General features: G+C 47.9%; 1 protein-coding gene and 1 long non-coding RNA gene across 6 annotated transcripts in view; one reads left to right on the top strand and one right to left on the bottom strand.

Annotated features, from left to right (window-relative positions):
* Positions 1 to 20229, top strand: part of LOC135905734 (inactive dipeptidyl peptidase 10-like) — a 480802-nt gene that overhangs the window by 242966 nt on the left and 217607 nt on the right. For 2 of the 4 annotated variants that reach the window (XM_065436742.1, XM_065436735.1), the window contains exon 1: positions 4314 to 4361. The exons of the other annotated variants lie outside the window; for them this stretch is intronic. In XM_065436742.1, the coding sequence (XP_065292814.1) occupies positions 4329 to 4361 (33 nt within the window). In that variant the 5' untranslated portion in view covers positions 4314 to 4328. Of the gene's footprint in view, positions 1 to 4313; positions 4362 to 20229 lie in introns of those variants that run through there. 4 annotated transcript variants of the gene reach the window in all.
* LOC135905737 (uncharacterized) overlaps positions 1 to 20229 on the bottom strand; it is a 131814-nt gene that overhangs the window by 10600 nt on the left and 100985 nt on the right. The gene's annotated exons all lie outside the window — the stretch shown is intronic.

Here is a 20229-nt window from a genome sequence, read left to right as displayed (position 1 = left end):
CCATGCTCGTCATGTTTCACGGATGCAATGAAGCTCTCTTGCCTGCCTGCCAGATCGACGGCCGCAGGCGTCCTTCTCCAACGAGGTCAACATACATCGTGCTTCCCTACCAACAGGCTTCACACCCTCAACACGTTCCACCTCAGCTTTGTGGTGTTTAAAACAACCTCAAGAGCGTCTTACGGTTCCAGGGATAAGAAAGAAGACCGATCTACCTACCTTGGCCCTGAAGCAAGCAGTTCTGGATTGTTTGAACGCTTTCTACTTTGACCGAGTCCACATATATACGTATGTCTCTTCCACGCAGACCAGCTCCACCGACGCAGTGGTTATACCATCACGATCCATTAGCATCCGATACAAGATTTCTCACTTGACAACATCGACCGGGTCGGAGCTTGTTGCCCCCCGAGGTGCCGTTGATTACATTAACAACCAACCCGCTAATCGGTGGGCAATATTCTGCAATTCGAAGGTGGCCTTACAATGTATTCTGTCATCTCCTCGTCGCGGGTCCTGTGAACAACTCGTATCGGAGATACGAGAAATGCACCATCGTATGATAGCGAAAGGACACGACGTAGTGTTTCAGTGGCTACCTGGCCATTACGGTATCTCCGGCAACGACCTCACTGACGAAGCTGCTAGGAAAGCGCATGAAGGAGCAACCCTTGTTTCTGTACCTTTATCGCGGACCGACGCAGCCCAACACCTAAGCAAGCTAGCACACCGTATGACATTAGAGAAGTGGAACAGACCTGAATTCACCCAAGATCGATTGCGTTCCCTCGACCCCACTATGCAACTGCGGCTGTTGCCAGGGCTTCCGCGAAATGAGGAAACAATGCTGTGCTGCTTACGCTTGGGCGTCGCATTCACCAACGGATATACGTTTTTGATTGGAATGGCTGAAAGCGCTGACTGCAATGCCTGCGGTGTCGAGGAAACTATAGAACATCTACTGTGCTACTGCCCATCTTTTGAAAATGAAAGACATGACCTCTGCACAGCTCTCAACCAGTTAGACAGAAAATCGTTCACCTTGAACAAGATCTTGGGATCATGGCCTCGCATATCGTAGCTACAAAAGGCCACAAAAGCGCTGCTGCGATATTTGAAAGCTACTGGATTGATTCAGCGACAGTGATCCTGACTGAGTGACCGAACTATATCCCCAGTAGACTTTCTCTTCTTTTAATCTTTCCGTCCCCTTTTCCTTTTCCCCAATGTAGGGTAGCCAACCCGGCTCAGTCCTGGTTAACCTCCCTACCTTTCCTTTATCAATTGCTCTCTCTCTCTCTCTCTCGTCACTACTTTTATCTTCTGACGCTCCTACGACAAGTTTATTGAAACACAAGTCTCGGTCACGACGTGAAGGCAGGTTCTTGAACCCAACGAGGAATGGAAGAGCCTACTAACGGCGTACCAAGACGCATTGTTGGGACAAGTGATCTCAAAGAACTCTCGGCCGTTTACGTTAGTGCCTGTTTATCGTGTAAATATGACCGGCGCAGCTTCGCTCAACCGCGCGGATGTACCTGTTTGCCATGAGAGGCGACAGCCGTTTGCGCGTCTTGATGGAGACAATCAACCGCCCGATAACAGCGCTGTTGCCTCGATTCACCTCTAAGGCACTGCACGTCAACTGGTTGCTTGAGATAGCTCTGTGTCTTAAAAGGCCTCTAAGCTTTACTGTGAGCATAAGCGGATTTGGTGGCGCTGAGGAAAATTGTTAATCGCTATTCGATTCACTTGAAGCAACTTAAAAGCACACACAGCATGCGCGAGTGCGCGCGCGCGTGCATCTCGTACATCTCTTGGCATCCTGTATCCTAAACGAAGCAACGCGTCTTAGGAAATGTGAATGCAAAGGTTAGCGTAGCCAGTGGTGCTGTCAGAAACGGAAAAGACTGAAGTCGCAGTTCGCGTGGGCATTGCTTAGAATTCGGTGCGTGCGAATATCAAAATATTTTATTACAAATCAAATACGAGGCTTCCGATGTCGAGTAATGATATGCAGGTACATTTATTGTCGAGCTTCCTTAACATGTTGGAACTATGCGATTATATTGCCAACAGAAAAATAGACAAGTAACTTACAGTAAAAGCTTGTTCATTTGACTATTGTTGATATGGAAAATTGTGTAATTCACACTATCCCCAACCTGTGCGTTATTATACAGCTTCAAATTCCCGTTAACTCAGAGGCCTTGTGCAATTTGTCACTCAGCGCATTTGTTTTCAACCAAAAAGCTAGAAAACGCGGGTAGGAGCGCATAAGTAAGGACAAAATAGTGAGGCAAAAGCAGCGCTAGCACCCAAACAAATCGAAGTGGTGGTGTACCGTCTGCTGTGACCACTGCTTAGCAAAAAAAGCCATGGGAACACAGCATCATTTTTCGACCTTGGTTCTGCGCCACTTGCACGCAGGACTCCTGCAGCACAACACGCGTGGAAAGCTCCTTCTATTGTTTTCCTTCAATGTGAGGCACCCAACCGACTCACTGTCGTCTGTATACTGCATTTGCAAGGATATAACGCATAAACTGATTGACACTAGGTGTGAAAGTTGGAGAGGAAACCTTCAATTGGTTCAAAAAAGAAAAAAAAAGATCATAACCTTAAAATAAAGGCATGTATTGCCACTGTATTCGTATGCTCAGGATAGCACCTTTTACATAATGTAATGCGCGCAGGTATTGTGGTAATGCGAATAATGGTAACGGATTACCAATCGCCGTGTGCTAAAATGATGTGATAGAAGCGCTGTGAGCTGCACCAAGGGGCCAGCTGGGCGCGCGACGGGCAGCTGGCGCGTTTGCATAGCGAGGCAGCGTTGCTGCTCATCACTGTAGTGGATCACCCCGTTTGAGCTATATTCCCTAGAAAGGCATCATAATTGTAGTTGCACTGCTTCTGACAAACGCCCTAAATGGCTTTCGTTGCGCTAAGTTGCGACCTCGCTATTTCCACACCCGTGTTCCTTGCCACCGAGAGAAGGGCTTTACCGCAAGACTAAATTGTCGGGTGGTTGAGCTTATCCTAAGCGCTAAATTCCGTCAATACGGGAGCGCTCAGCACAAAGACGAGCACGCATTTGCAGGTTAGACAGTAGCAATCGCAAAGAATCGCATCTTCTCCCGCACAGCCAGCAATATATTCGATTTATTTTGAATACCCGTATAATGTGGAACATTCGAGAAGTTTTGAATATTAGGTTTTCGAATTAAATACGATGATTGAAAATACAATAGTCGAGCAGTACCTGCATTTTTCGAGCATTCGCACACTCTTACATAAATTCATATAATTGCTAGCGGCACAGTTAATGCAAAGTTAGAGGAGAAAACGTCGAAGGGATGGAGACATAGGAGCGTTGTGCCCGCAATTTCATATTCGGCCTTAAGTAAATGTCAAGTGAAAAAACGAAAACTGTGCAAACGGTTGAATTGTTTTCAAAACCAATCTCGCAAAATGTGCATCGCAAGTCGCCATACAGCCGCGTTCGTGTGCGCAGGCCAGGTGCACAGAGTACAGGGATGCTCGGCGGAGCCTGCAGCTCAGCGTAAATCTCGTTGTTGCCACACTCGAAGCCCAGTGACCGGCCAACGGCCGACTGCCCGTGCAGTCATCCTCCGAGCCGGCCGCAGTGCGGTCGTAAAGCTGGCAAGGAGAGCGGAGCCGATTCCAAAACCCCAGGAGTGCATCGAGCGCTCCGAAGCCCTCAGGGCCGCCGGCATGTTCGTAAGCAGATAAACAGTGGTCGGGACAGAGCGCACTCTGGCCATCGGCCATAAACGGGAGAGAAACGAGGCGTACACAAAGAGCGCGGCTTCAAGACGGGCGTCGTTCTTATTCTTTGGCGCGTCCTGACGTGGCGGGCCCTGAAATAGCCGCGGGCTACGCGTGCTGCCGCCGGGAGCATCGTCGTCCGGCCGGTCCAGGGGAGGAAAGGGCCCGCATTCCATCCCGCGCGCATTTCCATCGATCCCGGCGCTCTGTCTGCGCAGGCGCGCGCTCTCGCAAAGGGGGAACCGCTCTCCCCCGCGCGGGCCTCGAAAATGTCGCTGTCCGGACCTGGGTCGCCCATGGCGGGAGCCGCCGAACTCTGCTGCTCGTGGTCGGCCCCGCCGCGGTGGCCCCCGCTCGTGTGACGCCGGGGGATCGCGAGCCTCCTCCGACCCGAGCCAGCCCCATGGGGGTGTCGCTCGTCTTCCGACAATCCCGCGGCGGCGCGATGTGAGTGAGCATCGGCGCCGCAGCGTGCTCGTCCACGCCGCAGACCTCGACTGGGCCGCCGTCCTCGACAACGCCGCTGACACGCGTCCATGGCGGACCCGTACCCCATCTATGACGACGAGGTAACCACCGTGCTCGGCCGCGTGGCCCTTGTCGGCTCCTGGTCTCGCCTCTCCCGTGGCGAAACCATGTGCCGACGTCAGCCTGTCCGCGCGCTGCAATCTCGCCTCCCGCCGAACCCTTCCCTCGTGCGCGTCTCGCCGCACTGTGCTGCACTGCTGTCAGTGTCACTGAATCCGCCGACGACTGTCAGTCGCGAGCGCTGAACACTTCGGCTTGAGCGCCCGAGCGACAAGTGGCGAGAGAAAGCGTTGCCGTGTCGGAGCAACCTGTTTCCCGGGACTGCCGACATACGTACGGCTGCTGTTCAAAGTTAAAGAAAATGAGAGATAATTAATACGGCCTGACCAACAGCACAATTTCCCAGACTTTGGGCGATCACGCCTGACACCATGTAAGGGCTAGATGAAACAAAGCCCTTGTACTCATTGCGAGGTGTGCGAGCATGACCGATGCCTAGCTTTCAAGAGCACTGCTTTTTTTTTTTCTCGTCGTTCGGAATGTTGAATGTAGTATGGTGCAGTATTTCGCACCTAGTCTACATTTACGTACGCTTTGGCAGCACCCTCCAATGTTGCTACCTTTAGTTCACGTGCTTTGAGTTTACGTCCCGCCGTTTCGACACACGCATTGCAATCTTGGCCTTGATCGGGAGTGTCACAATCTGAATCGAGTCCCAGCGCTTGTTCTAACCACATTGATCTTTTACATGTTTTCTTATTCACTGGTGGAACACGTATATACCGATTCATTACTACACATTGCGTTTTGCGCAACCATGAGCCCACTCCGGAAGTGTTTGAATCAAAGCCAACACGCACGCCTATGGATTTATCTCGCTTTTTCTTTCGCGGGTGTGCTTGATAGGGGATTTTTGTTCCCAAAATATTGCACTACTTACCGTCAAGCATGCTGTCAAATTCTTTTTACCGCTTTGGTGGCTCTGGTGGTGGCAGGGTATGTTCAAACCTGCTGCCAGCCTTTCCCACTCGCAAATCTACGAAGAACGTCTCGGCAAGAATGTATTTCTCTTTCTTTCTTTCTTTCTTTCTTTCTTTCTTTCTTTCTTTCTTTCTTTCTTTCTTTCTTTCTTTCTTTCTTTCTCTCTTTCTTTCTTTCTTTCTTTCTTTCTTTCATTCGTTCGTTCGTTCGTTCGTTCGTTTGTTTGTTTGTCTGTTCGTTCGTTCCTTTTCATTGACGCGGAATGGGGAGGGGGTGCTATAATTAGCGCAATGTGGATTCCCACGAAGGGATAGGGGAAAAAAAAAGAAGGGTTTACTCAACGATAAATTGGTGATATCAGCGTGGCTGTCGTCGTGGCATGATCCTCCACATGCGGGTGAGGGCTAAATGAAACACACCGTAAGCATACAATGACATAACCGTTATATACACCCATAAAAACGCACATAGAAAAATATTTGCAGATTTTTGTAGCAATGCACAAAGGAATTCGCCGCGCCCTTCTGATACGTGTAAGATGCTTCTTTTCTTACATTTTCGTTAGCTGTTATTCCATGTAAGAGCAGTGCAGTTATGAAGAAACAACTAAGGGTGTGACGTTTGCATTTAAATCTAACAATGTAATTTCATTTATCCCTCGTATACTTTTGTTCCCTCGTTTTATCAAGACCTTGTTCAGTAGTGTGAAATATTCAGGTTGTGCAGCTAGTCATCTTACAAGAATGTTCTTGAATTCTCAGTAGCCGTGTAGCAAATAAAGCAAGACCCAAGTCTATAATGTTCTGAAATACTAAACAAGTGCCAGAGCTTCCCATGACCGAAAAATAAGCAAAGCAGCAATAGAGTTTATAATGTGGCCAAGCACGTAAAAATCGTCTGAGATTCAGATTATATAAGCACGGAAAAGTTTATCTATACAAAGATACGGAATGTCCTTTATTTAGCCTATACCGCTATAAGTGCATCATACCATTAAAAAAAACGCTCTTTTTCTGTAATATTGCGCTCACAGCGTGCGCTGCGCGTCATAAGCACTATATGAATCAAAATATGACGGCGCGACTTCTTGACGAGGATCAAGCAGAAGAACAGACAAGAACAAGCACTATCCTTGTCTGTTCCGCCTGCAATTCTCTGAATCATTCACAACCAACCAGTTCAATTCTTGACGTCACTATACGAACTTGACAGCGGACTAAAAGAACCTCACTTGCTGCAGCATACTGAGAGTATTATGTTCACCCCATGATGGTACTATGAACTGCCCACACATAGGACATCGCCGTGTTATTTTGTACTTGTTAAGCGCAGATTGGCCGCACCAATGGCCTATGCGCACAACACGGCGAGTCTAAATGATAGCCCGCCCAGTCGGCTTGCCTAACTGTGCAGATACTAAATATGCCCGCTTACATAAGGGCTGGATGCCGTCCTTGGATTTACCGCTGTTTGCGCACACTCTTGTCGTCAACTGTTCTCGGAAAAGCTGATCTACTTCAGCCGTCGCTGGCCGTTCAAGAAGCGCCCGCCCCAGCTGCATTATTCTTGGTTGACGTACGCTACAGCTGTTTCTGCTTGCGTTTTCTTCCTTTCATTTAGTTTTATTTTTCCTTCTGACATAAAAAAAAATCTTGTTCCGCGCCACTTTAGTGCCTTCTCTTTATTTATTTGTTTCGTTTTACCAACGTCCGCCGGAGTTGCCGCACATGGCGTTATATGGAATTCACCCTTCCGGATCGCAGTTCTCGCGGCGTGCGTCATCAAATGTCGCTGTTCATAATTCAAACCGGGGAACAAAAAAAAGGAGGTTTCTCGTACACGCTAGTTTACAAGATGCGCGATATTTTTTTTTCTTCGCGTCTTTCGAGCGTAAAAAACATTTCCATTTCAAACGTGAAGAAGAAAAGGAAAATATCCTTAACAAACATCACAGTCCCGAGCACACAGCTGCTACCAGTGCAAGCAGGTGCGGCCGTATATGACAGAACTCCGCACTTCTTAGTCAGCTCCTGCTGGCAGTGTAGAAAGTTTTTTTTCGCAAGGCCAAGCAGTTCACAATATTTCACGCACGGACAAACATTTCTGTAGTTGCGAAAGTCTTTCAACTCTATAACTGTTCCGTAAGCCTTGATTCTATATCAGCAAGGTGAGAGGGCGCTTGTGTACTCGACGGGACGTACTTCGTCCACCAGACAAGCGACAAATATTGTTCAGCCGACAACTGCACAAAGTCCAACAACGTAAGCAGCTAGGGAGTACGTGAAACAGCGACCACTGCCACTCTCTGCTCGACTGTATACAAGCCGAAGATGCCTCCATATATACGTAGCTGTGCGACAGCAGATCAGCACGTCAACGGTTGAATCACCCGCGGCGGCCAGAGCCCTGTGTAACGCAGCGAGAATCACGCCATCGACGGTCAAAAAACTCGTGAACAAAGCCGCAGTCGCCCCGCAGTTTTGATGGGGTTTCTCTTGTCTCGGCTCTTTGCCGACTGTGCGTGTTCGAGATGAGTCACGCCAGATACTACTTAGGATGAAGCAGACCTTAGCAACGAAGCTGGTGAGCAGCGTCGAAAACGGCCTCGCTGCCACTGGTGTTGGAATTGATGGATTTGGCAGATGGTATCGCGAAGTAAGCGGCATATATTACTATGGATTACAGTAAGCTGCAACACGCTACTTAAAAAAAAAAACAATTCCCCCCCTCCCCCCTCCAAAAAAAAAAGCTAGCTCCAGGAAACATTCAATGCACAACTTTGCGGAGGACAGAACGAAAAAAAAAAAAAAAACTCAACTGCGAACAGCTTAGAAGATAACATTAATGACAGGTGCGCAAGTTAGCTCTGAGGCGACATCACAAGAAGATAGAGAAGAAAAAAAGAACAAATGAACGCAAGATTTCAACTGCACCAAAATTGCAATCAGGTAACATCTCTGACGGAAAATACTATACAGAATAAAGAAAATAACATAATGCTATCTTTGAGGACACTGCATCAATTAACTTGCTATTGTAGCGCTTCTCACGTTACCTGCTTCTTACGCCGCAATAAACTTAAATAAACTTTTGGCAGCAGTTGAGGAACGGGTTACATTTAACGCTGTACGACGTACAGTGAGAAAACTAATAGAACATGTGACATACTGACTTGTCGAAAAGTCATCTATCTTGCACATAGCAACTCGTATAAGTAATTAAACATTCAGAGATCCGAACTGCCAAATGAACGCAAAGGCAGCTGAACTTCAAAAGCATAAGATAATCAGGACATTGCAGGTATAAAATATTCAGTGCACCCAGTGCAAGCTAATTGGTATTAAGACGGTCACATTCGGTTTTAAACAAAATATTTAGGGTCCTAAAGCAACGCAAGACAAGATACCTACCTTACTTTAATTCGCGAATATCGAAAGCGGCGCGATGCAAATTTCCGCTATATGTTAGTGTCACAAATTTACTATATATGACGACACCTTAATTTCTTACCCCATTGTCTATATATATGTATATAGAAATTTTACAGAGTTTTTGCAAACTTTCCATTTGTGTCTCTTTCTGTCTTTCTTCCGTTAACTTTTCACGTTCCGAAGCTATTAACGAGTGCAAGAAAACAGCGTCGCATCATTCTTGTCATATATTCTAAACATTTGTCAGGTCCAATGTCCGGGCCGACGTTAGGTGCCGTGTTTCTCGTACTAAGCGAGAATAAGTGCGTACGTATAAACAGATTTAATGCCTTAATTATTTATATATTTGAACGCACATACAGGTAGTGAAGGATGAAGTTGTGGGCACAAAAAATACACATCACGCCACTGCTTTTAAAATCTTTCCGAATTACGGTTCGTCGCCAGTCCTTTTATACGGCCTCACGGCGTACTTGAAGAACAGGAAAATGAAAACACCCAAGCTAGCGCATGTGTAGAGCTACGTTTTTTTTTTAGAAAAAAAAAGAAATCAGTCTCCGACCACTGTATGTACACTAAGGATGAAAATAAAAGGAAAAGTGGCTGTCCGTCTGAAGCAGTGTTGCACAAAGATGGCGATCGGCGCTGGTTGCCTAAGCGGACTTCACGGTAGAAATGCTCTGCTCGGACGCTCAGCAAAAGAAGCATTCGTCATATATACGACTCTTGCTCAAGTACAGGTGTTTTCTCGCGCTCAAGCATGGAGAGCAAAATTGCCCCAAGGGAATGACTACTGCGAAGCGAAAAAAAAAGGAAAGCAAGTTTACTTACAAAAGCCGAGGAAAAAAGAAAACTGAGGTGTGTGTTTAGAAAGGGCGGGAGAACGGTGTGCGTATAAAGCGTTCACTTCGTCCGTCCCTCGCCGCCTCGAGGGAGTCGTCAGCGCATTTCTCTTTCTAGCTCTCCGCGTGTTACGGCCAGCAGTTTAAAATAGCACGCCTACACTTTCGACAGTCGCATTACCGCAGCACAGCAAACCCGCTTGGCAGTAGCGTTTCCAATTCAAAAGCTGTATCTGTCTTTCTTTATTTCTCTCGTTTTTTTCTTGCGTGTTGCAAAGCGCCTAATTTAGCCGTACTGCCTTTGGAATCCTGTGAAACATTGTTATCGCTGCGTTGTACACTCACTGTTTTGGCACTACGTAGCGTGGCGCAATTAGCACGCGCACATGTAGGTGGAGCAGGACACACGCATATCGCTGAGCGTGTATCTTGCTTCGACATTAGGTAGTTCTTCCGGCACTGTGAACAGACTAGATGCCAGTGTCTATAGGATGTGCTATATACGCCAAAGTGTTGCTCAACCGCAGCGACATTCGCTGTAGCATAGTGTTGCAGCGGCACAGTGAGAAACGTTAACGCGTGCAGAACTCTTCCGGAGCACTAACCAATATTTACTGTAGTCTAAACCAAATGCCGCTTTCTACGACAGATGTGTGGTGTCATTGTGCTTGCGGCCTCGCACACGATGAGGACCACCATTCCCTTCGCATTCCGCGCGGCACAAGCATAAGGATGCTTTAATCAGGCTCGATAGTGTTTATACCAATTTAGGATCAGGAGTGGCTGTTTAAATTAGTAATAAGCAACCGTTCAAACGAGCCAAAGTGGGCAACGTATAACGTCACCTAGAGGTCCCAGATTTTGTGGCTTGTCTAACAGCATCGCTTTGCCTTCTGAGCTTCACCTAAAGACGGCGTTATGTTTGCGCATGCGGCTAGTTTTTGCGCCATTGGCAAGCACCGTGAGAGGGTCTTGCGTAACGAAGGCGCTTTTGGCGTCCTTGATCGCCGCAAGACTGAGTGACAAAATGTGAATGTAGTTTCGAATGCACGCGCGCGTTAGTGCCCGCTCTCTGTGCAATCTCGCTCTGTGTGTCACCCCATCTGTCACACTTCACATAAAGTTGCATGCTAGGTCTGCGGCCAGGTAAATTAATCGGGTTCATTAAAGTCAGCTTGCCTCTCCCGCTGCTGCTTCGTGAACTGGCCGTTGTAATAGCGGCACAGCAGTTCTAACGTTTTTAATTCTCTTCTGTGTGACAACGCCCACATCATGCACACTTCTTAGCGCCTCGTCTCGTTCGGGATCCTAGCAACATGCTGCCGCCAACTTTAACGGCTGAGCACCATGATGAATAGCACGCCGATTTGTGTAGAAACTTGGCTGGCCAAAGGGCAGGCGTTTACTACCCGCCGTATACGATTAACGCGGAATGCCGGAGCGGACACTGTTTCGTGCGTATCTAGTCCGATGCCGTCTGTGTACCTTATTGACATTCTCTCGGCGCCAGCCAGGAACTCAATTTTCCAGCTGCGCACGCAATTCCTGCTCGCAACGGTACACGCGCATCGGCATTCGCGCTCGATTGCTATTCGCCTGTGTGGGCACGCGCGCTCGCTCAATGCGGCCGCGCGACGAGGCGGGCATTTCGCCCCGTTTCCTTTCGTACCGCGCGCGTCGACGCGCCCTCACTGAAACATCGGTTTACAAAGGTTTGAACAGCGGGCTCCGTGCCGGCCTTTCCTCGCTAACGGTGTGCTTCGGCGGACGAGCGACACAAAAGCAGGACGCTGGCCGCCATCGAGGCGTGAAGTCCAAGCAGAGCCAAAGGGAGCAGAGAGAGGCGCCGCCCCAAAATTGGACCGAAAACTGTGTAACAAAGAAGCGTGCACGAGCATAGCGCGCGCCAAACCCCGCGCACGTCACACATAGGCCGGTCATTTTGGAGCGGCAGCGCATTTCACGCTAGGTGAACGCATTTGCCAAATTGCGCTGGATGAGCGGCGCCGCTATGCGGAGGAATCGCGCACACGCACATGCAGGGCCCGTAGGAATTAATGAAACTCGGTCGAAACAGCGCCCACGCCGTCCCCTTCGTGCGCGAGTGTATGTCATCTTCGCTCGTCTCGCTCCGTTTCTTTTCTTTCTTTTTTTTCTTTTTGCTTACTTTTACCTTTCGTTCCTTACTGTCCATGCGCAGGTCAGGGCGATTAATAGGTCATCGGGTCTTCGCGCAGCAAAAGAAGCATAAGCACAACGGGGGCAGCGAGAGTCAGCGGAAAGAATCGGCTGTTTCTCCCTTCTCGCTGGAACAGCCTGTGTGTGCGGGAGGGGATAAAGCTAATTGGGGGCTCTCGGAAATACGACATACGTGTTCCGATAATTGATGAGGCAGCGGCTTAGCGGAAATTAAAAGTGATGCGCCAAGGCCCTCGCGGCAGAGGGAGTAACTGCGTTTTGCCGGCTCCCGTTTACCTGTGCCTATAACATTTTTCTTCGATGCTCGCAGCGGCCCACATTCGGCGCACCCAATTTCTCTCTTGGCGGAACTCAAATGAAAAAGAAAAACGTCCGAAAAGAAATGCAGAGTCGCGCCTGCTGTTTTCGGGTCGTAAAGCGATGTGTCAGAGGCTTTTCGCAGAAAACATATTAGCTCGGCGATTACATAAGTGATTACTGAGAAGTGAAATGGCTAACTAATGCGATGACTGTTTTAGGCTTGTAGCGCAGCTCGGAAGAGCAAAAAAGGAATAAGGTAGGGGTAATCAAAGGGAACGGGAAACAGAGTGAGCGCTAACTTCCAAGTGACAGTTTGTTTCGTGACACGAGACTACTTATACACTCGGCAAACCATATGACATCAGGAGATAACAAAGACATGAAGCAACAAAACCGATAGTGACCAAGTGGTAACATTCAGACAGCCTGTGGCTGCAGTCGGAGATACGCCAATTCAGTATTTGATAATGATAACGAAGGTGAGCTTACACATGCATGGCCCAGACCAATGATAGCCTTTGCTTCGATGATTTCTCTTGTGAGCTGATTACGACTGCGACCAAGAATGATGCATTCCTCTAAGACAGGTTCGCAACCACACGTTTTGCAGTGTGGTTTGTGCTCGCCGCAAGATCATCCCACTGGAAGTAGGTTCCCTCTTTGGTGGATTCATTCCCTCATCCGGACATTCCAGCAGAATCTGCAAGATTCTCAAATCCGAGTTGTACAGGCAGGCTCGGCTCTACCGCCAGGTGCTCTCTACTCAGCTAAAAGTTTCTACGGAACCTTCCTCGCTGGGTCTGACACTGCGGAAATTTCTACGCTTCGCTGACCAGAAAACCGAGTGCTTGTGGCAGTGCCAGTTGCGTGACCTTCGTGGCCGTTGTTCCGGGAGAAGACCGACTCCTGGAAACACTGTTCACTCGCCGGAAAACTTGGACCTACCAGAACACATCCACAACGTTTTGGCGTTGGGACCTAAGTTCGCGGTGGAGTCTAGTAAACCACCGGAAGAGATGCTCTCAATGGTGAGGCAGATTTCCAAGTTCGCGGCGGAAGAGGATGTTTCGCGCGTTATTTCCGAAGGTGTAGGGGCCATATCCCGCTCTAGACAGGCACTTCCGAAGATGTCGTTGAGACGTGTAGCTAACTATCTGCGTGACAAGTCGATTTGCGTGTTACCGGCAGATAAAGAAGGCGGGTTCTGTGTATTCTCGGAAGGGAATTTTCAGGCAAAAGCTGGTCTGGCAATTTCCGCCGTTTTTAAGCGTCAGGATACAGTGTCCTTAAGTAAGGTAAAAGCTAAGGCTAAGAAACTTTGCAGGGAATGCAACTTGGACAAAGTGTTAAAAAATATTGCCAGCAGCAAGCGAGATCACCTAGAGGTGTTCTTTAGCGCGAAAACGCACAAACCTGACGTCCCGTTGAGGGTTATTGTTTCAGAAAAAGACACGTGGCAGAAGTCTGTCGCACTGTTTCTGCAGGCCAAGCTAGCCATTTTACCCGTGAATGACCCGTTGTTAATACGCAACTCCGATGAAGTAATTGAATTTTTAAAGGACAACTCTGATCGAGGCTTTCAACTCTTCTCCGTCGATGTGAAGGACCTCTACTATTCTATTCCTCACAATGACCTGCTGTCAGCTATATCGCAGACAATTGATGATTTTGGCGTCACCCGTTTTCAAAATAATGCTGGGATGTCTAGTGATCACTTTTTAGAACTTTTGAGCTTTTATTTGTCATCTACGTTCATTACATGGAATGACACCATCTATTTGCAAAAAAACGGAGTGTGCATTGGTTCGTGCATTGCCCCGCTCCTCAGTGATTTGTTTTTAGCTCGCCTAGACGTCGCCATGTCAGTCAACCTTTGTCAGACTAACATTTTTAAAATATTTCGTTACGTGGACGATTTTTTGTTTTGTGTTCAGTGTTCTCCGGCTGACCTTGAGACTGAGGTCGCCTTGGTTGTGCCAATAGTCCAAGAATGCCTAGCGCCCCTTGACGTTACCTACGAGCTCCCACAGGATCATGAGATCCGGTTTTTGGATTTGCGCTTAGCTTGTTCGGATATTCATACGTGTTGGTCCTATGAACCGCGTGCTAACAAACCACTTCTTCCGTTTCATTCGGCCCATTCCAAGTTGATCAAGAGAGGCATTGCTAACCTTTGCCTTAATAATGCTTTGAAAAAGTCGTGCCACCATACTGTTTCGTCTAGTTTTGCCTCTCAGTGCGATCGGCTTTCGCAGGCTGGTTATCCCGTGTCCCTACAAGTATCAATAGCAGAACGAATTCTAAGAGAGCGAAGAAAAGACAACCAGCACGCAGATAATCCTGTAACTACTAGGGGTAGGACTAGCGTCATCCCTTATATTCACGCCGTCTCGCATAATCTTAAGAAAATCGCCCAGCGAGCGAATATTCGTGTAGTTTTTTCTGCCCCTAACAAGCTAATGAGGATTTGCAAACTCACTAATCCCAATAAGGTAGCTCCTCTTTCCTGTGATAAGAACCACAAAAATAAGTTTGTTAATTGCACACATTGTGTCGTTTATTCTTTTCCACTCAAGTGCGGAAAATGTTACGTTGGACAGACTGGGCGATGTCTGAATGACAGGCTGCGCGAACATCGTTATAATGCCAAGAATTGTATTACAGCTGGGGGGTTTCTGGCGCAGCACTGCAAAACGTGTGGTTGCGAACCTGTCTTAGAGGAATGCATCATTCTTGGTCGCAGTCGTAATCAGCTCACAAGAGAAATCATCGAAGCAAAGGCTATCATTGGTCTGGGCCATGCATGTGTAAGCTCACCTTCGTTATCATTATCAAATACTGAATTGGCGTATCTCCGACTGCAGCCACAGGCTGTCTGAATGTTACCACTTGGTCACTATCGGTTTTGTTGCTTCATGTCTTTGTTATCTCCTGATGTCATATGGTTTGCCGAGTGTATAAGTAGTCTCGTGTCACGAAATAAACTGTCAGTTGGAAGTTAGCGCTCACTCTGTTTCCCGTTCCCTTTGATTACCCCTACCTTATTCCTTTTTTGCTCTTCCGAGCTGCGCTACAAGCCTAAAACAGTCATGACATACCAACTCGCCCAAACTGCTACGCTTCTAACTAATGCGACACGAATCACGTTAGGGTACAGTGAATCTGTGACCAGTGGGAGCCTGAGTTCAGAACTTGTAATTTGTACCTGCATGATAAATGAGACTCACCCGAGCACTTTGAGCTGTAGCCTTCATTCAGTGGTGGCCTTCATGCGTGTCGGACAGCTCAACTAGAGACTAAGAAGAGAATCGTCGGCATACAATACGTTCACTCTCTGTAGCGCAGAATTAAGACAGAGAGAGAAGTCATAAGGGAAAGGCAGAGAGGTTAACCAGCTTGAGCCAGGTAGGCTGCCCTGCACTAGGGAAGGGGGAAATGGGATTGAAAGAGGAGAAGTAAGAAAGAAATTCCCAGCCTGCACTGTTACACACACAAGGGTTCATCGCTGAGCCAAACACAGGGGGTCATGCAGGCTGGTGCATGTCACGAAACTCACCAGCGCCTTTGTGGCCTTGCACAAGCGGCCACAGGCCGAAGATCTCCTCTGTTAAGGGCCAGTCGTAGACCGTTCAGTAGACGATACGGGGTCAACGTTGTGATTACCGATTGTGTAATAAGTTAGAAAAGATATGCGGCGCTGTGCAGAGAAAGAAAGAGCAGGTAAATGGTAAAAGAAATACCTGACAGGTGTTATGCAAAGCATCCTAACAAGTTTGAAAATACCGTATAGAAGCAGTCTGTAAAGTTCATTTGAGCTGCGATCGCTTTCATGTAGGCCAGACAGGTGGCTGAACCAATCAAAAATTAATTGAACACAAACGATCATGGACCCGTTGAATGCCGTCTAACTTTTCGATGCACTGTCACTATTGTAAGTTACATAAAATTTTTGCAGATAGTGAAGTTCTATTCAAACATAGGAATGAAGAAGTTCTCCTTATGGTCGAGACGTGTTGTATTAGTAGTAGTGGTAGCGCGTGCGTCAATCAGGCTTCGGTAATGTTGTATAAAGAGGAACTCTCATCCCTAAACTGTTATCCTTCGACAGTGCGCACGGTTGTTCACAATTAACGGGTTGGCGCTGCTTGTAGTAAGCATGTGCAGATAGTTTTTATGTCTTCCTGGTTTTCTGGCCACTGTACGATCTTCACTTGACAGTCGGCGTTGGCATTAGAGAATTTTAGAATTGGCGACCCAAGCGGCTTTGGGACCCAAGAAAATTGCAGGCCGCAAGTGCGCATGCGCAGAATCCGAGCTAGTGATGGCTTCTTGCGCTCACATTCACTCAACAAGACTCAAAAATTGAAAACTACCGTGGGTCCCCAAGCCATCTGGGGTCGCCCTCGCGGGCGACGAGAAATTACGACGTAGCCAAGAGAGCTATACGAGCCGCAGCCATCCAACGCCGTTATCTTTCAGGCGGTAAGCATGACTGCTTTTCTTCATTTTTGTTTTCAAGCAACTTTTTATTTTCACCAATGCGGAGTCCAGAGTAGTCGACCCAATGCTGTCGTCGTTTGACCCAATTCTCAGACTCTGCTGCTCCTCTAAGCCCAAGCGCAGCCTTCAAACGCGGCTTGGGGACCCAGAGTATTGGGTCCCAAATTCTAAATCTATATTGCCCTTCTCGTTTCGCTTGTCTCCGTGCTTTGTACGCATTCCTTTCCGTAACATGGTATGGACCCGCCGTGATTGCTCAGTGGCTATGGTGCTAGGCTGCTAAACACGAGGTCGCGGGATCACATCCCGGCGACGGCGGCCGCATTTCGATGGGGGCGAAATGCGAAAACACCCGTGTACTTAGGGCCAAACAATGAAATGTTCCTTACCTCAGTAAGGAAGCCTTCATTGCGGTGAGGCCACCTTATGTCACTCTGAAAGCTTCCTTACTGAGTGACCCTCGGTGAAGGCTTCCTTGATGCTTCCTCAGCCTAAGGGAGCTCCGAAGCTACCTTCATGCGTCCTCACGCCGCTCCTGGTCCTGAACGGACGCTTCACCTCACTGCTTAGCTACGTGACGCTTACTTGCGCATGCTCGCTGTCGCCCACCTGAGGAGAATTGCGAGCTCGATACGTCGTGCCAAGCATCTTCGTTTCAGTTACGCGTGTGGCATGATAGCGCTGCTAGGCGTTGCTAGGCGTTGCACGACGCCGGCGTGCCAGCGCTGCTGGAGCACATCAAGTTTTGCACTGTGATGTGGTACTTTTCTGCGTTTAGTGAACAAAACTAGAAGAAAGCGTCCACGCATCTCTATATTAGCTCTTCAATTTAAAAATTGTGCGACGATTCAACATTTCTTTATTGAATAACTCGTATTAGCGTAAAGCTTTTAAGCGATAATCTCGAACCCAGGCATGCGGCAACCGCTCCTTACGTGAGGACGGGCGAAGGGAGCTTTCAGAGTACGCTTGCTTCCTCCATCGGTCCTTCGCTGTAAGGATGCCTCACGTAAGGTTAGGAAGCGCTCGAAGGAAAGGAACGTTTCATTGTTTGGGCCTTAGACTTAGGTGCACGTTAAAGAACCCCAGGTTGTCGAAATTTCCGGAGTCCTCCACTGCGGCATGCCTCATAATCAGAAAGTGGTTGTGGCACGTAAAACCCCATAATTTAATTTTAACATGGTATGAACGGTGTTGCCCCTATCGCGTTTACCAGCCGTGGCCCAAGCTTTCGGTTCTCACTCGTCGTGCACACTTCGCTGGACATCGCGTGCAGAAGACGTGCCCTTCATTTGGGGTTCGGGACAACGTCGCTTTAGGGCAAGTTCTAAATCATCTGTGTGCAGGCTCCCGTCAACTCAGTCACCTTAAGACGCTGCACGCGGGTCCTGCGTTGGAAGCATGCACAATAACTCCTCACGTGCCGGTGTGTGCGTGCGCGCAAGAAGCGCTGCGTAGTTCTCGCGCCACCGATCACCTGAAGACCCGACGATGCAAGGGTTCCGTCTAGATAGCACGTGAGCCCAGGGGTAACGCGAGCGCGGCGTTGTTTTGTTGGGAATGCCGCTGGGCGATGGCGCGGTGGCCCAGCTGTATGGATGCTTGAACGTCCTTGCCCGGCTTCTCGGTATTGCGCGCGCCTTGCGGCGTTTCGTGTACCTCGTCCGGCTTGGGCGGCTTTGCCAGAAAACGCGACCCGTGCGCGCGTCGTCTCGCTCTGGCCGCCTCGCCAACTGTTCCCGGCAACCCTCAGGTCTGCCGTGGGGGCGACCTTGTCCAAAGGGAGCCTGCAGCGTTTTTCGCACAAACTACTTGGTGGAACTCGCGCAACATGCGCAGTTCAGGTTGGTTGAGAGATTAAGAAAATTGCGGGAGGCAATGTTGTAACGATTGAAGACCCTGGCTTCTTCCACGTGATCGTACAGGGGTTACCATTAATGATAGTCTGCAGAAGCAAAGCGCGCGAACATGCTTTTCATTAAGCAAAGACGAAAAACTGAAAGTATCATGAGCTATATAAGCGTCATAGTGTATTTTTCTCACGCCATCATGGCAAATTCTTGCAGTCTCGGCAAAGCTGTTTTTCGATTTATTCCGGTAAAATGCGAACTAACCAAGACAGTAAAATTACGATAAACGAGCGAGGGCGATATGAGCTTTTAGCGTTCGCACTGAAGTCGTACTCCGCACAATGCGAGACGGTTTCATGTACACCGTTGCTATGAATATAGATTCAATGATGATGACGCGCCTACAATGATACCGATAGAGTCACAGCATCTATACAGAATCTATAGCTGGCTTTCGACGTGTCCTATTATTAACTCACAATGTAATTGATCTCGTGGCGTCAGTGCAATACCAGAAGTGCCTGAAATGACTCACTGCGGAACTATCAGCGTTCAAGCAATGCTAGCATCAGCAACAAGAAGCTATGGAAAATGGTGCTCTAGGCGTTAGGTAGTTTATGAGTTCCAAAATATGTGCTTGGTCGTGTAATGTAGGTCGGACGTGATTACCACGTTACGCATCGCAAATAGTCGCTTCGTATACGCGTATGGCGAACGTCTGCGCATATATGGCGAGCTTCTGCAGAAGATCGCCATATGCCTATGACAAGCGACTATGTTGCGATGCGCAACGTGGTCGTCAAGTCCCACCTATACTACAGAGCCAAGCACTTATTTTTCAACTCATAAACTGCCTGACACCTATGTCATCATTTCTCATAGATTTTTGTTGTTGACGCTACTGTTGTTTGAACGCAGATATTTCTGTGGTGAATTGTTTCAGGCACTTCTGGTGTGGCACCGACGTCACGAGATCAATTAGGTTGAATAGAAAAGAGATTGTATAGACGGTAGATTGGATAGACGAGAGAATTAGGTTAGATAGACGCTTACTCTATCTAAAATCCACTTGACAGATTTAGCGAGAATTTCAAGGAATTTGCTGGGTGTTGACAACATCAATTCAAAGTTTTTGAAAAATACCGCTGTTTAATCCAGCTTATACTTAGCGCACCTTTTCGCCCAGTCTGTTGAACACTCCACAATGCCGGCTGATTGGAAGGTAGCGAGGGTGGTTCCACTCTTCAAACAAGGTAATCCGAATTCTCCTCTTAACTACAGGCCTATTTCATTAACAAGCATTCATTGTAAACTTCTAGAGCACATTATATATTCTAATCTCGTTTCTTTTCTTGAAAGCAACTCGTTTTTCAATTCTCGTCAGCACGGTTTTCGAAAGAATTTTTCTCGCGCGATTCAACTCTTGTCTTTCACTAATATCTTAGCATCGTCTTTAGATAGTAGTTTGCTAACCGACTGTATCTTTCTAGACTTTGCTAAGGCTTTCGATAAAGTGTCACATCAATTACTCCTTCTTAAAATCAGTTACCTGAATATTGACCCTAATATTTTCAAATGGATTGAGTGTTTCTTGACTAACCGCTCTCAGTTTGTATCAGCTAACGACTCGTTATCATGACCATGTGCCGTAACATCTGAGGTTCCCCAAGGTTCTGTTTTGGTTCCTTTACTCTTTCTAACTTATATTAATGACCTTCCGATTGGAATTAACTCTTCCCTTAAGCTTTCTGCTGATGACTGTGTTCTTTTTCATGCTACAAATGACCCTAACGATAGTTGCGCCTT

Source organism: Dermacentor albipictus, chromosome 1 (assembly GCF_038994185.2).
Source record: "Dermacentor albipictus isolate Rhodes 1998 colony chromosome 1, USDA_Dalb.pri_finalv2, whole genome shotgun sequence".
Taxonomy (NCBI): domain Eukaryota; kingdom Metazoa; phylum Arthropoda; class Arachnida; order Ixodida; family Ixodidae; genus Dermacentor; species Dermacentor albipictus.
This window is presented reverse-complemented; position numbering and strand designations above follow the sequence as displayed.